Source organism: Diplotaxodon limnothrissa, linkage group LG3 (assembly GCF_057381915.1).
Source record: "Diplotaxodon limnothrissa isolate DT_005_m linkage group LG3, D_limnothrissa_male_GT1.1, whole genome shotgun sequence".
NCBI classification, from domain to species: domain Eukaryota; kingdom Metazoa; phylum Chordata; class Actinopteri; order Cichliformes; family Cichlidae; genus Diplotaxodon; species Diplotaxodon limnothrissa.
The window spans coordinates 17,295,383-17,313,721 of NC_140598.1; the positions used below are offsets into that span (position 1 = coordinate 17,295,383).

Sequence of the window (18,339 nt, forward strand, 5' to 3'; positions counted from 1 at the left end):
TAGCTCTCTGTCAGAGTACCAGGGCCTCACTTTGACCACATGACTCTCAGTACACAGCATGATGTGCGCTGTAAACAGGAAGCAGAGGAGCAGGACTGAGGTAAACCTCTGAGGGGTCAAACTGAGACTGAGCTCCAGATGTTTCCACATGTTTCTGCTCTGCGTGTGTTTGATGATTATTTCAGTATAGATGATGGAATATGACCAGTCTGATGTCAGCCTGCTTCTCTGACAGCGCCTCGCCTCTCTGTGCTGCCCCCTGCTGGCTCTGATCATTATTGACTGAGTCCTTGCTGCCACTTTATTAGGTACAGCTTGCTAACATAGGCTCAGACCTGCTTTGCCTTCAGAGCTGAGCCTTAAATCTTCATGGCTCAGATTCAGCAAGGTGCTGGAAACATCCCTGAGAGTCATGTGATCAGTAAAGTGCATCCACATAAACAGGATATATAATAATAATAATAATAATAATAATCAAATGCTGATTTTTTCAGCCCTTTGTCTGGGTGCTGATCCAGCTGTGTGTGTTTGTGATGACATTAAATAAATGTCAGACTTACAGCTCCTGCTTTACTGCATTAAAGTGATAAGATGAGTTCAGCACTTTGACATGGAAGCAGGAAATGACAAATGTAGCACAGCAGCAGCATTTAACACGTCTGAGCTGGAAACAGGAACTCTGCTATGATCATCATTCATATAACAACTTCCAGCTTTTGGTGCTCGGCTACAGTTTGGATGGATTTGCATTTAAAGATGCAAAGAGACTGAAGTGGATAGGGTCAGGAGGTCAAAGGTCAGAGCTCCTGTGGGTCTGAGGGCGGCCTCATGCTGGAGAAGGATGAAGGAGTCTGACCTGATCCAGTGTTTGACATGAACACATCAGCACTGCTGTCAGTGAGCCTAACGACAGCCGTTAGCATCATTTCCTGTCACTGTGGTGGTTACAGTGACATCATGCAGTTTGTGCTTTGACCTCCAGAGGGCGACAAATCAGCACAGACAGAGAGCTCCATTCAAACTTTGCTGCCATCAGGAATAATTCTTCAAATATAATCATCAGTGTTTGAGCAGTTATGATATCAGGGACAATCTAGACGTGTGTGACAATACTGAACATGTCACATGACACACCTCAAACATCATGTGATCCACTCTCAGTCTGCACTTTCATTCATGACTTCAACAGGTTGAAATGAGCTTTGAACAAACATCCGTTTAGTGCTGAAATATTCAAACGCTGCAGGAAGAAGAACAACAAAGTGATGCATGATGTTTGTGCTTCAAACAGGAAAACCGAAATAAATCACGACCTGCCAACAATCTGGGAGTTTCTGAGGTGCACCTGAACGCAGCACACAGTGTTTCGATGCTCGTGAGTGTCCTCAAACGCCTCTCTGGGTGTTTCCCTCCTGCTCAAAGTTTACTTTCACTTTCCTGAGCTTCGTGGAGTGGAGCTTGTTGTTGGTGTGTATGTTTGAAGAAACTGTAAGTTTGCTTTGTTTCCTCCTTTAACAGTTTGTGTTTAGGAACTTTACTGTTTGTTCAGCTCACGTTTGATTTCGTCACACAACAAACTGTGTGTTTTTATTTCCGGTCTCTCCATTAAAGTCAGTGTGTAATGTTTTTCAACGAGGTTGAATGTGTCCGCCATTTTCTCTAAGTGTGTGTGATAAAACACGCTGAATGTTGCCTGAGCTCGACCGGAGAGCTCCGGGACTTTTTATTCGCAGGGACAGCAGCAGACGGAGAGCGGACATCATAAACGAATATTTTGTTTACATGTGTGTTAGGTATAGATTCAACTTGTTCTTCAAAAAAGAAGAAGAAGAAAGTGGAGACATCAACTGTTGGCTCCGCTCCAACCCTCCTGAGCTGAGCTTCAGGTTTAAACCCGCCTCCTTCCAGGAAGCAGCTCACCTGTGTGTCCGTGTTTAGTGTCCGGGTGTGGCGTGGAGCCTGTAGTTGGTGTGCGTTTGAAGAAACTCTAAGTTTGCTTTGTTTCCTTCTTTAGCAGTTTGTCTTTAGCGTTATAACAGGAAGTGGGACATTTCTATTTACATAACATAAATCAGATCAGTGAATTAGGGTGCAAATCAAATAAACTACTGATGTATGTTAGTCTTTATATGGCTCTGTTAAATAGCATGTTGTTATTGTTGATACTTCACAAAGGTCAGCTGTGCTGCATGGGGTTACTAGTTTTGTTTGTTTGAACTTTTATGAAGTATCCTTGGCTAAAGCACCCAACATCATAAAAAAGCTTGTTTCCCTCCTCATGAGTATGATGTCACATAGAGGAGGGAGCTGCTTGTGTTCTTTTTTCTTGGGTTTAACCCCAATAAGCAGCTCCCTCCACATTATAAGTCCTTCTGTATCTAATGTCTGCATATGATTCCTCATCTTCAAGCATGAGTATTTAAACTCTGACAGTTTTGCTTTGCTGTATCAAAATCCCAGGACCAAAAACATGTGAGGCTCAGCTTTGAGGTCCAAAGGGAGATCACATCTATATGAAGGCTAACATCATATTTGATTTAAGTTAACTGAAATAACTGTTACAAGTTTGCTCACACACCATCAACATCAAACACACAAAAATTCAAAAGACGCTAAAGCGTGTTCTTCATGTCAGAGAGCTGCTCAACATGTTTTCATGTTAGTGTCTCTAGGACTTGATAAAAAAAGCCCTGATTGAATTCACTACCCAGGTTAAGTGGAATGAGTGGAATATTTCCCAAACAGAGAAATCCAATAACAAAAGATAAGATCAGTTTCTTTTTTCTATCGTCTCTTTTCTTATGCTAGATTTATTTCTCTGAATCTCCACAGCATCAGGTGGAGGAGATGATCATAGATTCTGTTTATAGAACCAAACTCAGTGGAAAGGCCAGACTTTAAGGATAATTTAAAACACTTTCAGACATCAGTATATGCAGCCACTAAAGCTGGTAGGTCTGAATTTCCCACGAGAAAGTTCTTTCATATAAAAGGAAAAATGAGGAGGTGAGCACTCAGGGCACAGAGACACCCCCCCCCCCCAAGCACACATGATGGAAAGGAGGGTTTCAGTTGATGTGCACATGAATGATTTGTGTTTCCTCTGCAGGTAGAAAGTGTGTGTGAGCTGAGCAGCATGGATCAGTGTGAGGACAGAGAGGAGGGAGCCCCTCCCTCTAAAAGCACTCTGTGTGGGGAACATGAGAGCCAGACCAAAGCTCAGAGGTGAGATGACCATCTCTAACTGTCCATGACTCTTCTCCATGTCACAGCTCAGCACTCACTTCACTGCTCCATCATTATTCACAGGAACCAACGGGGAACTAAATGCAAACATGAACCTGGACCCAGCTCTGTCTCCTTAAAGAGTGACCGGTCTAAAGCTGACATTATTGATTTTAAAGTCCAGCCTCTGTCTGCTGCAGTGAGGTGAGCTGTGAACTCTTTGATTTAACTGCTTGATGTTGTTGGATATAAACTGCAGTGCAAACACGTCATTCCCTCAATCCCCTTTAAACTGTCTCTTAAAAACAAGCCTTTGGGTTCTAAACAACTGAAAATCGCCTTAAGCAAACCAGAAGTAAAACATATTAAAAAAAAATTTGGTCTTCTCCAAAGTGGTTAATGTAGTTGTTTGGGATCCGGCTGAGGAACCTTCACATTACAAATTTTAATACTGCATGAATTACTGGAAATAAAATGCCACAACAGAATGAAATATTTGCTTTGTGAAGAAACACCAGTGAAATAAAATCATTAATTTTAAATCAGGCACGTGTCCTCCTGCAGAGAGGTAATGTGTGTGTAAATGTTGCTGTGACTCAGTGTTTGTGAATAAATCTCCATCATGTTTAATGTCAGCTCAGCTCTTTTTCACACACATTTCTATGTTCATATGTGAAGCGGTGTGTGTTGGACTGTTTCAAAAAACACAGCAATCAGAATGTACAGAATGGATGTTCTAGGAGGTGTTTCTGTTGCACACACACCCATCATGGTCAAGTGCATCGAGTGGTTCATTATGAGGCATATTAAGGCCCTGCTACCACCATCTTGGACTCATTGCAGTTTGCCTATTGCCCAAACTGGTCAACAGACGAGGCCATTGCCACCACCCTACATTTTGCTCTCAGCCACTTGGACAATAAGGACACATGTGTGAATGCTGTTCATAAACTTCAGTTCAGCATTCAACACAGTCGTTCCTCAGCACCTGATTGGAAAACTGAGCCTGCTGGGTCTGAACACCTACCGTAACTGGATCCTAGACTTTCTGATGGAGAGGCCTCAGACAGTCCAGATCGGTAACAGCATTTCCAACACCACCACACTGAGCAATGGAGCCCCTAAGGGCTCAGCTCAGCCCACTGCCGTTCACTCAGCTGACTCACAACTGTGCAGCAATGCACGGTTCAAACTACATCGTCAAGTTTTCCGATGACACGACTGTGGTGGGTCTCGTCAGCATATAGAGAGGAGGTGCAATAGTTAATGGACTTAGCAAATAATTTATAGCCAAAGTATTCACTCACTGTGTCTCTACTGTTTCATTAGCTTAGTTTAGCTCGTAGCCGACTCGTTAGCACCACGGCTTCTTCACCTGTCCCTCCTGCACTTTCTTGCTCATTGTGTCAGATGTTTAGTTACTCCTCGGCCTCCTTTAGCAGTAATGATATCTGTAACAAATGTAGCATATTTGCAGCTCTGGAGGCCAGGATTACTGAATTGGAGACTTGGTTCCCCCCCGATACACCCGTAGCTAGCCAGGCCCCTGTAGCTGGTGCAGCCGAAGATAGCGTAGCTAGCTGTTCCCCGGCAGACCCCAAACAGCTGGGGAAAGAGGGCGGCTGGGTCACGGTGAGGAGGAAGCATAGTCCTAAACAGAAGCCCCAGGTACACCACCAACCCGTTCATGTGTCTAACTGTTTTTCCCCACTCGGCGACAAACCCGCCGAGGGTCAAACTCTGGTAATTGGTGATTCTGTTCTCAGACATGTGAAGCTAGAGACACCAGCACCAATAGTCAGTTGTCTTCCAGGGGCCAGAGCAGGCGACATTGAAGGAAATTTAAAACTGCTGGCAAACTGTAAATGTAAATTCAGTAAAATCATAATTCACGTCGGCAGTAATGACACCCGGTTACGCCAATCGGAGGTCACTAAAATCAATATTGAATCGTGTGTAACTATGTCGGACTCTGTAGTTTTCTTTGGTCCCCTCCAAAATCAGACCAGGAGTGACATGTTTAGCCACATTTTCTTCTTAAACTGCTGGCTGTCTGAGTTGTGTCCAAAAAACGATGTGGGCTTCTTAGATAATTGGGAGACTTTCTGGAGGAAACCTGGTCTTTTTAAGAGAGATGTCATTCATCCCATCCTTTGGATGGAGCAGCTCTCGTTTCTAGAAATATGGACAAATTTATTAACCCCCCCCCCCAAAACATGACTATCCAGAGTTGGGAACAGGGAAACAGCCAGAAGCTTGATGTCTGTAGTGCACAGCTTCTCCCTCACAATGACTGTAGAGCACCAGCTGCTGTTTACATGCAGACATGCCGCCGCCATGTTGCTTATGGTGCGTTCATGGTCTCCGTCCAGATGAAGAGGTAGTGAAAAGCCATCAATGTGCAGCGTGCTGTCGTCATCACTCATGCAAGTGGTTGACGCAGGCTTGCAGCTCGTCCAGCTTGTTGCAGAGAGAACACACATTAGGTTAATGGACAGGAGTGCTCGTTGTTTGTGTGTCTCCCTCTTGAGTCTGGCTCTCACCCCTTCTTCTTTAATCCCCTCCTGGTTACCTTGTTTTTGTGAGTTTTTTGATTTCCGTGTCCAAGAGTATTTCCTCGCGAAAATAGTCTGTAGGAGCAGAGCGGAAAAGCCGGAGCCTGGGCTGCAGCTACAGCTGAATGAGGGACTCTCTGGTGTAGGTGAGCCTTGGGGTCATGTCGAAGTGTCAGAAACAAGTCCACAAAAATGAGAAAAAGGAAAGAATACGAAATGTACAGAGTAGACGGCGAAAAACAACAATGGAAAGAGCATTAAAGTTAGAAAAGAATGCAAAACTGCTCAGCTGACCGGCCATTCGACCACACGAACAGTGACCTGGAACTGGAAACCTCAAATCACAGGCCGAGGGGGCGGTGTGGCAGCAATTTTTCACACCAGCCTATGTATAAACCTTACACAGAGTTTCTGTCTGATTTCTCAGACCTTTTATCTGATTTAGTGCTCAGCTCAGATAAAGTAATTATTGTGGGTGATTTTAACATCCATGTAGATGCTAAAAATGACAGCCTCAACATGGCATATAATTTTTTCATTAGACTCAATTGAAGTATCTCAAAATGTAAAAGAACCCACCCACCACTTTAATCACACTCTAGATCTTGTTTTAACATATGGCATAGAAACTGAACATTTAACAGTGTTTCCTGAAAACCCTCTCCTGTCTGATCATTTCCTGATAACATTTACATTTACAATAATTGATTACACAGCGGTGGAGAGTAGACTTTATCAAAGTAGATGTCTTTCTGAAAGCACTGTAACTAAGTTTAAGAATATAATCCACCCACTGTTATCATCTTCAATGCCCTGTACCAACACAGAGCAGAGCAGCTACCCGAACGCTACCCCAACAGTGGTCGATTATCTTGTTAATAACTTTGCCTCCTCTCTATGTTTAACACTGGATACTGTAGCTCCTGTGAAAACTAAGGCCTCTAATCAGAAGTACCTGACTCCGTGGTATAATTCTCAAACATGTAGCCTAAAGCAGATGACTCGTAATCTGGAGAGGAAATGGCGTGTCACAAATTTAGAAGATCATCATTTAGCCTGGAGAAATAGTTTGCTGCTTTATAAGAAAGCCCTCCGCAAAGCCAGAACATCTTACTAGTCATCACTGATTGAAGTAAATAAGAACAACCCCAGGTTTCTCTTCAGCTCTGTAGCCAGGCTGACAAAAAGTCAGAGCTCTTTTGAGCCAACCATCCCTTTAACGTTAACTAGTAATGACTTCATGAACTTCTTCACAAAAAAAAATGTAATCATTAGAGAAAAGATTACCCATAATCATCTCACAGATAATGATATTATCTACAGCTACTCTTAGTACCATTGATGTTAAGTTACTCTTTTTCTCCAATTGATCTTTCTGAGTTAACTTCAATAATTACTTCCTCCAAACCATCAACGTGTCTTTTAGACCCCATTCCTACAAAACTGCTCAAAGAAGTCCTGCCATTAATTAATTCTTCGATCTTTTTTTGTAAGTATGTTTATTGAGATGTTTTGATATAAGGAAAAAAGAAAGACACAAAAAAAACAAAAAACAGACAACATAACAACAAGGGCTAAAACACACAAATAAGACAAAATATTACACTGCAACGACAAAAATACTACTTCAACATCAGTTGAAGTAGTATTACTAGTAAAATTACTATTGTAAATTATTCAAAATTACTTCAACTGGCAATAAACAGAAATAAAACGCTAAGGTGGTAGGCCGAGTTATTGGTGATCGATCAAACAGGACTTTGCTTTAATACATGGTCTAAAAATGGCTGCCACACATCAAAGAAATTACTAAGTTTGTCCGCTAATGTGTACCTAATCCTCTCCATATGTAGTAGAGCAGTCAGTTCTGTTTGCCACATTTTGAATTGAGGTACAATATCCGACTTCCAGAGAGTCAAGATAATTTTCTTAGCAATTACCATTCCGAACAAAACTGCAGTTTGTGCAGCAGGGCTGAGGTGTAAAAGGGAAGAGGAAGTTCCAAACAATGCAATTATTGGGTCCGGCTCTAATGTGCAATTATAAATACCAGAAAAATATTTTAAAATGTCCAACCAATAGTTAAGCAATTTGGGACAAGTCCAAAATAAATGAGTGAGAGAACCTTCTCCAAGTTTACAACGATCATATATCACAAATCCTGTGCAGTTTAGTTTTTGAATAATGAAGTCTGTGAAGCACTTTGAATTGAATTAACTGATGCCTTACATTTATAGAGCAAGAATGGATCCTACACAGACTCCTCTCCCACACCTCATCTCCAATTTGCAAACCAAGCTCCTCCTCCCATGCCATCTTCAAAAAGTCAGATTCAAAATTTAAATACTCAGAAAAAGCTTTCACAAAACCAGAAACCAACTTTTTAGAGTCCGGGGAACTCAGAAGAGTGTAAAAATTGACCCCTCTTCCGGAAGAGATGGAAAATTAAGAATACTCTGACGAACATAGTTTCTTATCTGTAAATAATGAAAGAAATGTGATGCGGGGAGAGAGAACTTGTTCTGCAACTGGGTAAATGATGCAAACTGCCTGTCAATAAATAAGTCTTTGACAGTAATAATACCTTTCTGTGTCTAGACCTCAAAAGAGGCGTCTAAACATGAGGGTGGAAATGCATGATTACAATATATTGGAGTATGGATCGAAGTATCTGGTAGAGCACAACCTTTTTTGATCTGACTAAAGATTTTAACGCAGTTCGAAACTATAAAATTATTGACCTTGGTTCGTGGATTAGAGGATGAAAAAAGAAGAGCAGGGAGGGAACTATTCTCAACCCCACCACTCTCTATGACCACCCAAGGTGCGGTATCGGCAGACATGACCTTTTTGTACCCTTCCTGCCAGTAAGCAAGAGTTCTAGCATTTGCAGCCCAATAATAAAACTGAAACAGTGGCAGAGCAAATCCACCCTTAAATTTAGACTTACATACATGAACTTTTGATATCCTGTTAGTTTTAAAGCCCCAAACAAATGGTAATACTACTGAGTCGATCACTTTAAAAAATTGCTTATTCAAAAAAATAGGTAAATTAAAAAATAAATATAGAAATTTAGGAAGGGAAACCATTTTAATTACGTTAATGCGACCTACCATGGAAATAGGTAGAGCCCTCCATTTCTCAATGTCCTTTTTCAATTTTTCAACTTGTTCAAGATAATTCAACTTAAACATCAATTTAGGAACCTTAGGCAAAATAACACCCAAGTATTTCAATCTGTCTGTAATTTTAAAAGGCAAAACTTTCAAAATTGCAGTTAAAGCCACAAACTCACTCTTCTGCCAATTAATTGTATAACCTGAGATTTCCCCAAACGACCTCACCACATCTAAAAGTACAGGAACAGATTGCTCAGGATTTGACAAGAACAAAACAACATCATCCGCATATAAAGAAATGTAGTGCTTGAGATTCCCCAATCGGACAGGGTCAATAGAGGGCTCATTCCTAATGGCTACTGCAAGAGGTTCAATAGAAATTGCAAAGAGCAAAGGGCTCAAAGGGCAGCCTTGTCGTGTCCCGTGGTGTAAAAAAAGAAAAGGCGCTGATCTATCTTGGTTAATAAGAATGGAAGAAGAGGGATGTCTATATATCATATCAACCCATGATATAAACTGTTCGCCTAAACCAAACTTCTCCAGTACCGAAGCATATAGGCCCACTCGACCTGGTCAAACGCCTTTTCAGCATCTAAGCTCAGTACTGCGATCTTGGAAGCTCCCTAGTGCCTATGATACATAGTGTTCATCAACATTCGAACATTAAAGAAGAAAAACCTCTGGGGGACAAACCCAGTTTGATCCGGATGGATAATTGATCCAACATGTCCATTTAATGTTTGCCAAAATTTTAGTGAAAATTTTCATATCCAAATTCAACAAAGCAATAGGTCGATAAGAGGGACATTCTGTTTCATCCTTTCCTTCTTTCAATAACAAAGAAATATTAGCTTCATATAGCGTACGGGGAAATCTTTGAGTATGGAAAGAATGCTTAAACATTCTCAATAAAAGCGGGGCCAGCTTTTCAGAGTATTTTTTATACAGTTCAATGCCAAACCCATCTGGGCCTCGGGACTTTCCATTGGGGAATTACTTAATAGCTTTCGAAACTTCTTCAATAGTAATATCTGAGTTTAAAGCCTCTCGTGCAACGTCATTCATTTTCGGGAGATCCAGCTTCCCTAACCAATCAGTAATATTGCCCCATGATTTCGACATATAGAGCTCTTCATAATATTCTCTAAATCGCTCATTAATAGCTTTAGGGCTAATTAAAATTTCGCCTGATCTTGATTAAATTTTGTGTATAGCCCTACTGGCCTGTAGGCCTCTTAGCTGCCGAGAAAGAAGCTTATGGGGCTTATCTCCAAACTGAAAATGCTTCTGTCTGATCCTAAATAGCTGATCTGTTACTTGACTAGATAAAATTGTGTTATACTCAAACTTCCTTTTAATTATGTCTTGGAAAAAAAGAGGGACAAGAGGAGGCCTTGTGGTCCTGTTCTGTGTTAATTCAGCTTCTATTTCGAACAGGCGTTTCCAGCGTTCTTTTTTTTTAACGAAGATTCAAAAGAAATAATTTCTCCTCGCATTACCACTTTAAATGTTCCCCATAAAATCGAATCAGAAACGTTTATCATTAGCTTCCAAGAAATCTGATATTTTAGTTGTCATAAATTGGCAAAAGGATGTCTCACACAGGAGTGACGGGTGAAAACGCCAGTAACCCTGTTGTTTCAGAATCAGAATCAGAATCAGAATACTTTATTGATCCCTGGGGGAAATTATTTTTTGTTACAGTGCTCCATTTTAAACCAACATTAAGACAAGACAGACAATACGCTAACTAAGAATAGTACAATATATACATATATATACATACATACATACATAAGTCACTTATAAATAAATATTTGGAAAAGAAACATGTGTAGCTGTAGCAGCAAACAGTGTGTTAAGTGGATGCGTTGTACAGGGAGCCACAGGCAGGAATGATTTCCTGTGTCGTTCAGTGGTGCTTTTCGGTAATCTCAGTCTCTCACTGAACGAGCTCCTGTGACTGACCAACATGTCATGGAGTGGGTGGGAGGTGTTATCCAACATTGTCTTTATCTTGGACAGCATCCGCCTCTCCGACACCACCTTGAGGGAGTCCAGCTCCATCCCCACAACATTGCTGGCCTTACGGATCAGTTTATTAAGTCTGTTGGCATCTGCGACCCTCAGCCTGCTCCCCCAGCATGCAACAGCATAGAGGATCGCACTGGCCACCACAGACTCATAGAAAATCCTCAGCATTTTCTGGCAGATGTTGAAGGACCTCAGTCGCCTCAAAAAATAGAGACGACTCTGGCCCTTCCTGTAAAGTGCTGTGGTGTTTTTAGCCCAGTCCAGTTTATTGTCAATGTGTACTCCAAGGTATTTATAGTCCTCCACAATGTCAACACTGACCCCCTGGATTGAAACAGGGGTCAAGTGTTTCCTGGTCTTCCTGAAGTCCACGATCAGTTCCTTGGTCTTTGCCACGTTGAGCTGCAGATGATTCTGCTCACACCACGTGACAAAGGAGTCGACCACAGCCCGGTACTCTGTCTCATCATCCCTGCTGATGCATCCAACCACCGCAGAGTCATCAGAAAACTTCTGAAGATGGAGGTCTCTGTGCAGTGGCTGAAGTCTGTGGTGTAGAGGGTGAAGAGGAAGGGGGAGAGGACAGTCCCCTGTGGTGCCCCTGTGTTGCTGATCACCTTGTCAGACACACACTGTGGGAGACGTACATATTGTGGTCTTCCTGTCAGGTAATCAACAATCCAGGACACCAGAGAAGCATCCACCTGCATCGCTGCTAACTTATCACCCAGGAGGGTCGGCCTGATGGTGTTGAAAGCACTGGAAAAGTCAAAAAACATGACCCTCACAGTGCTCGCCGGCTGGTCCAGATGGGTGTAGACACGATTGAGCAGGTAGATGATGGCGTCCTCTGTTCCGAGACGAGGCTGATAAGCGAACTGAAGGGGATCCAGATGTGGTCTTACTATGGGTCGCAGCTGGTCCAGGATGAGCCTTTCCAGGGTCTTCATGATGTGGGAGGTCAGTGCCACGGGCCTGTAATCCTGGGGGCCACTGGGACGAGGCGTCTTTGGTACAGGGACGAGGCATGATGTCTTCCACATCACCGGGACCCTCTGCAGACTCAGACTCAGCATAAACAGTTTATGAAAGACTCCACACAGCTGGGGGGCACAGGTCTTGAGGACGAGGGGACTCACTCCGTCTGGTCCAGCAGACTTGCCTGAGTGAAGTCTCCTCATTTGCATCTCAACCTGGTATTGAGTGAAGGTGATGGGTGGGGGAGGGGTGTCAGGAATCTCACAGGAGGCAACATGTGAAGAGAGAGGCTGGCACAGTGGTGTGGCTCTGGATTCCAGGCTGACTGCAGGTGAGGTTGTGGGGGTGGGAGCAGACACTGTGGTGTCGAATCTATTGAAAAACAGATTCAACTCATTGGCTCTATTCTCACCTCCCTCAGCTCCCCTGCTGTTGGTTGGCCTGAATCCAGTGATGGTCTTCATGCCCCTCCACACCTCTCTCATGCTGTTCTGCTGGAGTTTCCACTCCAGCTTCCTCCTGTAATTGTCCTTAGCCTCTCTGATCTTGTCCTTTAGTAACACCTGGACCTTCCTCACCTCCTCTTTGTTGCCCCCTCTGAAAGCCCTCTTCTTGTTGTTGAGGAGGGCTTTGATGTCCTTAGTCACCCACGGCTTGTTATTTGGGTAACAATGAACAGTCTGAGCTGGAACAATGGAGTCGGTGCAGAAAGTTATGTAGTCTGTGATACACTCAGTAAGCCCGTTGATGTCCTCGGCGTGAGGCTCACAGAGTGTTTCCCAGTCGGTCACCTCGAAACAGCCCTGTAGTTCTGCTATTGCCTCCTCTGACCACCTCCTAACAGTCCTGGTGGTCACAGGTTCCCTCCTCACAATTGGCACATAGCGGGGGGTGAGGTGAATCAGGTTATGATCTGACCTACCAAGTGGGGGGAGGGAGGAGGAGCTGTATGCATCCTTGACGTTAGCATACAGTAAGTCTAAAGTTTTCTCTCCCCTGGTGGGACAGTCCACATATTGTTTGAATGTTGGTAGTGTATTGTCCAGTGATACATGGTTGAAGTCACCCGAGATCACAATAAAGGCACTCGGGTGCTGAGTCTGTAGCCGAGCTATGGCAGAGTGGATAGTGTCACATGCAGCTGTGGGGTTAGCAGAGGGGGGAACATAAACAGCCTCCAAGATGACGTGAGAGAATTCCCTGGGTAAATAATACGGCCTGAGTCCAACAGCACACAGTTCAGTGTCCGGGCAACAAATCCTTTCTTTGATTGTTATGTTGGCAGGGTTACACCACCGGTTGTTAACTAAAACAGCAAGCCCACCTCCTTTACGCTTACCGCTAGCGATGCTGTCCCTGTCCGCCCGAACAGTATGGAAGCCTTCCACGGAAGCATTCTCATCGGGAATGACCTGGTGCAGCCATGATTCGGTGAAACACATCAGGCTACACTCTCGGTATTCCCTCTGACTCCGTACCAGTGCTGAGAGCTCGTCGATTTTACTTGCCAACGATCGCACATTTCCCATCACGATAGACGGCAGACACGGTTTAAACCTCCTCCTCGCTTCGAGCCTCCGCTGTCTCACCGTCTCCTTCTTTCTTCTCTTCTGTCCTTGACCTCTGCATCCCCGATGTGTTTTCCTCCAAATTTCAGCTGGTACTTCTGCGGGCACTTCTGCGGGCCTGGCCAGCGAGCCGGCCGGCATCAGGGCGATCAGCTGATCTCTGGAGTAAACAGTCCGTGCGTGTAGGAGATGTGCCGCGGTCCCGTTCCATGATAAAAGTAACAGTTCCACGGCCACCAGAAGAACAAAAACTCTCTCAATCCACATGATTGAGTAAGAGATAGAAAACGGAGGAAAATACAAGTCAGAAAAAAAAAGAATACGTAAGAAAAAAGAGCTAAACTAAGAGAAAAGCAGGAGCGACTGTAACAGGCTGCACGCTGGTTGGCGCATGCGCACTTTCGTACCACAGAAGTCCAGGACTAAAGAGGTTGGAGAGTGATCCCAGATCAATATGTTATGATAAGTTGAGCATACAACTTTAGACATAAATTTAGAATCAAGCAAAAAATAATCTATTCTGGAGTACGATTTGTGCACTTATGAAAAATAAGAGTAATCTCTAATCTCTTAATGCTTCAATCTTAAATATGATCAACCTATCTCTAATAATCGGCTATGTACCACAGGCCTTCAATCTGGCTGTAGTTAAACCTTTACTTAAAAAGCATCTCTAGACCCAGCAGTCTTAGCTAATTATAGGCCAATCTCCAACCTTCCTTTCATGTCAAAAATCCTTGAAAGAGTAGTTGTCAAACAGCTAACAGATCATCTGCAGAGGAATGGCTTATTTGAAGAGTTTCAGTCAGGTTTCAGAGCTCAGCACAGCACAGAAACAGCTTTAGTGAAGGTTACAAATGATCTTCTTATGGCCTCTCACAATTATACATGCTTCCCTTAGCCTGAAACGCTCGCCTGATATTGACACTTAAGTATGGGTCTGTTGATTGATTTAACTGACTGGCTTCAAGTTCCACACCACATGGCCGCTGGACCTGCTAACCGGTCCTTCCTCGCTAGACTGCTATTACAATCACTGTCTTGCAAGCTCCATGACCTGGATGACTGAGAAACTACACAGAGAGTTATGTAGTTTCCAAGGAGTCAGGTATGGATGGCTAACTCTGTGCCTTAATCCTGGCAGGTTAGAAAACACTAATGACACATGTCATCTGTGTCATTACAGTTAAGATAATTAGACCATTGGAAATATTACAAAAGATTTACCAGTCTTTATTCTTGTAAGAGCTCCAGGTATTTAGTGGTGTAAGCTGGTTTTTTTCCTTTTCCATTTCTCTTCTTTTTTTCTTTTTCTTGTTTTTGCCAGCAGCATTAAGATGGTGTTTTCTGAGAGCCAAAACTCAGCATTTTCAAATATTGATCTTTCTCCTGTGTTGAACTAATTCTTCATGATTCCTCCACAGAGTGGGCCAGCAGAGCTCAGAGGTTCCCAGAAGTCAGTCTACCCAGCAGCATCAAACACAGCTGGACTCCATATTTATGGTCTGTACATGTTCAACATCTATTCTATTCAGTCATTTCTCAAAAAGAATGGCTATTTATACTTCAAACATATTGCAAGTATTAGTTTTTCGTAGTATTAATTGAAAGATAAGACAAGTTAGAAGCACAACTAAACACTGTTTCAAATAAACAATGAGCTTTAGCAGCTGGGCTGGTCAAAAAGATGTGTTTGTAATTTTATCTATACCCATGACCACCTTGACACATATTGCTACAGACAGGTCCTTTAATTTTTGGCTGTCATGGTAGTGTCTAATAAACTATGAAAGCTGGATAAATGATTGGAAAACTTTAGAAAAAGTTATTTATCATATTATTATAGCATTTATTCCACTCTAAACAATGCAAAGTTGAGTTATCTGATCTCAGAATTTGATTTATTTTTTCTTTTTTTAAACATTCCAATTTAACAACCTCCCTTGAACATACTGACTACAATTACCATGATGTAGCAATATTCACTCTGTTTCCAGAATCAAAATGTGCTGTGGACTGCAACAGAAATATGATTATGACAACACCTTCATATCTCCTGGCTATTTCTGTCTGTTGTTCCTGGTCTCCCTCTGTTCATTGTTCCTCTCTTCTTCCACTGCACCACCAGTTGAGGTTGTAATGTAACATATTAATTGACACAATACTCTATTCCAGCTACTGCAGGACAACATTATCACTTTTGTGAAGAATGAACTGAAGAAGATTCAAAAAGTTGTCAGTCCAGATTATCTGAAATACTTGGAAGGTCAGAGAACGGTTGAAGAGAAAGTGGGTGAGGACGAGGAGCAGAGGAATAGCAGCAGAGAGGCATTTGTGAAGATCACATTGGACTTTTTAAGGAGAATGAAGCAGGATGAACTAGCTGACCTTCTGCACAAGAGTAAGAGGATTTCTATAAAGATTTAAGCTGCTGGTTGAACAGGTTGTTTACTAATGTCTAACCCTAAAGTGATAGTCAAACATAAATATAAAAATTCTGGACTGATATTTGTTGTCTATTCTGCTGTACAATGATGCGAATGTTGTTGTGATTTGGCGCTATATAAATAAAATTGAATTGAATTATTCTTTCTTTTAGGAACTTCTAATAGAGACGTCTATTGGAGTGAGTGTAAACTTAAATCTACACTGAAGAAGAAGTTCCAGTGTGTATTTGAGGGGATCGCTAAAGCAGGAAACCCAACCCTATTGAATCACATCTACACAGAGCTCTACATCACAGAGGGAGGGACTGCAGAGGTCAATGATGAACATGAGGTCAGACAGATTGAAATGGCCTTCAGGAAACCAGACAGAGCAGAGACAAAAATCAGACAAGAAGACATCTTTAAAGGCTCACCTGGAAGAGATGAACCAATCAGAACAGTGCTGACAAAGGGAGTGGCTGGCATTGGGAAAACAGTCTTAACACAGAAATACAGCCTGGACTGGGCTGAAGACACAGCCAACCAGGACATCCAGTTCATATTTCCATTCACTTTCAGAGAGCTGAATGTGCTGAAAGAGGAAAAGTTCAGCTTGGTGGAACTTGTTCATCACTTCTTTACTGAAACCAAAGAAGCAGAAATCTGCAGCTTTGAAGACTTCCTGGTTGTGTTCATCTTTGATGGTCTGGATGAGTGTCGACTTCCTCTGGACTTCCACAAAACTACAATCCTAACTGACCCTAGAAAGTCCACCTCAGTGGATGTGCTGCTGATAAACCTCATCAGGGGCAAGCTGCTTCCCTCCGCTCGCGTCTGGATAACCACACGACCTGCAGCAGCCAATCAGATCCCTCCAGAGTGTGTTGGTATGGTGACAGAAATCAGAGGGTTTGCTGACCCACAGAAAGAGGAGTACTTCAGGAAGAGATTCAGAGATAAGAAGGAGGCAAGCAGGATCATCTCCCACATTAAGACATCACGAAGCCTCCACATCATGTGCCACATCCCAGTCTTCTGCTGGATCACTGCTACAGTTCTGGAGGATGTGCTGGAAACCAGAGAGGGAGGACAGCTGCCCAAGACCGTGACTGAGATGTACATCCACTTCCTCGTGGTTCAGGCCAAAGTGAAGAAGATCAAATATGATGGAGGAGCTGAGACAGATCCACACTGGAGTCCAGAGAGCAGGAAGATGATTGAGTCTCTGGGAAAACTGGCTTTTGATCAGCTGCAGAAAGGAAACCTGATCTTCTATGAATCAGACCTGACAGAGTGTGTCATTGATATCAGAGCGGCCTCAGTGTACTCCGGGGTATTCACACAGATCTTTAAAGAGGAGAGTGGACTGTACCAGAAAAGACTGTTCTCCTTCATCCATCTGAGTGTGCAGGAGTTTCTGGCTGCTCTTCATGTCCATCTGACCTTCATCAACTCTGGAGTCAATCTGCTGGAAGAACAGCAAACAACCTCCCAGACACGTGAAACAAGAGAATCTGCAGAGACACACTTCTACCAGAGTTCTGTGGACAAGGCCTTACGGAGTCCAAGTGGACACCTGGACTTGCTCGTCCGCTTCCTCCTTGGTCTTTCACTGCAGACCAATCAGACTCTCCTACAAGGTTTGCTGACAAAGACAGGAAATAGTTCACAGAACAATCAGGAAACTGTCCAGTACATTAAGAAGAAGATCAATGACAGTCTGTCTGTAGAGCAAAGTATCAGTCTGTTCCACTGTCTGAATGAACTGAATGATCGTTCTCTAGTGGAGGAGATCCAACAGTCCCTGAGTTCAGGAAGTCTCTCCACAGACAAACTGTCTCCTGCTCAGTGGTCAGCTCTGGTCTTCATCTTACTGTCATCAGAAAAAGATCTGGATGTGTTTGACCTGAAGAAATACTCTGCTTCAGAGGAGGCTTTTCTGAGGCTGCTGCCAGTGGTCAACATCGCCAACAAAGCTCTGTAAGTAAATATGTACTCATTTTAAAGACTTTTGTAACAAAATGATACAGGGAGTGCAGAATTATTAGGCAAGTTGTATTTTTGAGGAATAATTTTATTATTGAACAACAACCATGTTCTCAATGAACCCAAAAAACTCATTAATATCAAAGCTGAATGTTTTTGGAAGTAGTTTTTAGTTTGTTTTTAGTTTTAGCTATTTTAGGGGGATATCTGTGTGTGCAGGTGACTATTACTGTGCAGAATTATTAGGCAACTTAACAAAAAACAAATATATACCCATTTCAATTATTTATTTTTACCAGTGAAACCAATATAACATCTCCACATTCACAAATATACATTTCTGACATTCAGTCTCTGAGTATTGCACACCTTGTGCTTTTGGGCACTCCAGTGATGTTGCAGCTCTGAAATATGGCCAAACTGGTGGCAAGTGGCATCTTGGCAG

The 18,339-nt window shown here is 42.8% G+C and overlaps 1 protein-coding gene across 1 annotated transcript in view; it reads left to right on the plus strand.

Moving 5' to 3' along the window:
• The first annotated feature begins 1,445 nt into the window (after positions 1-1,445).
• LOC146634717 (protein NLRC3-like) overlaps positions 1,446-18,339 on the plus strand; it is a 28,281-nt gene continuing 11,387 nt past the window's right edge. The window contains exons 1-6 of the mRNA XM_085378712.1: positions 1,446-1,488; positions 3,110-3,225; positions 3,310-3,429; positions 14,907-14,985; positions 15,658-15,883; positions 16,082-17,888. Of these exons, the coding sequence (XP_085234838.1) occupies positions 1,474-1,488; positions 3,110-3,225; positions 3,310-3,429; positions 14,907-14,985; positions 15,658-15,883; positions 16,082-17,888 (2,363 nt within the window). The 5' untranslated portion in view covers positions 1,446-1,473. The remainder of the gene's footprint in view (positions 1,489-3,109; positions 3,226-3,309; positions 3,430-14,906; positions 14,986-15,657; positions 15,884-16,081; positions 17,889-18,339) is intronic.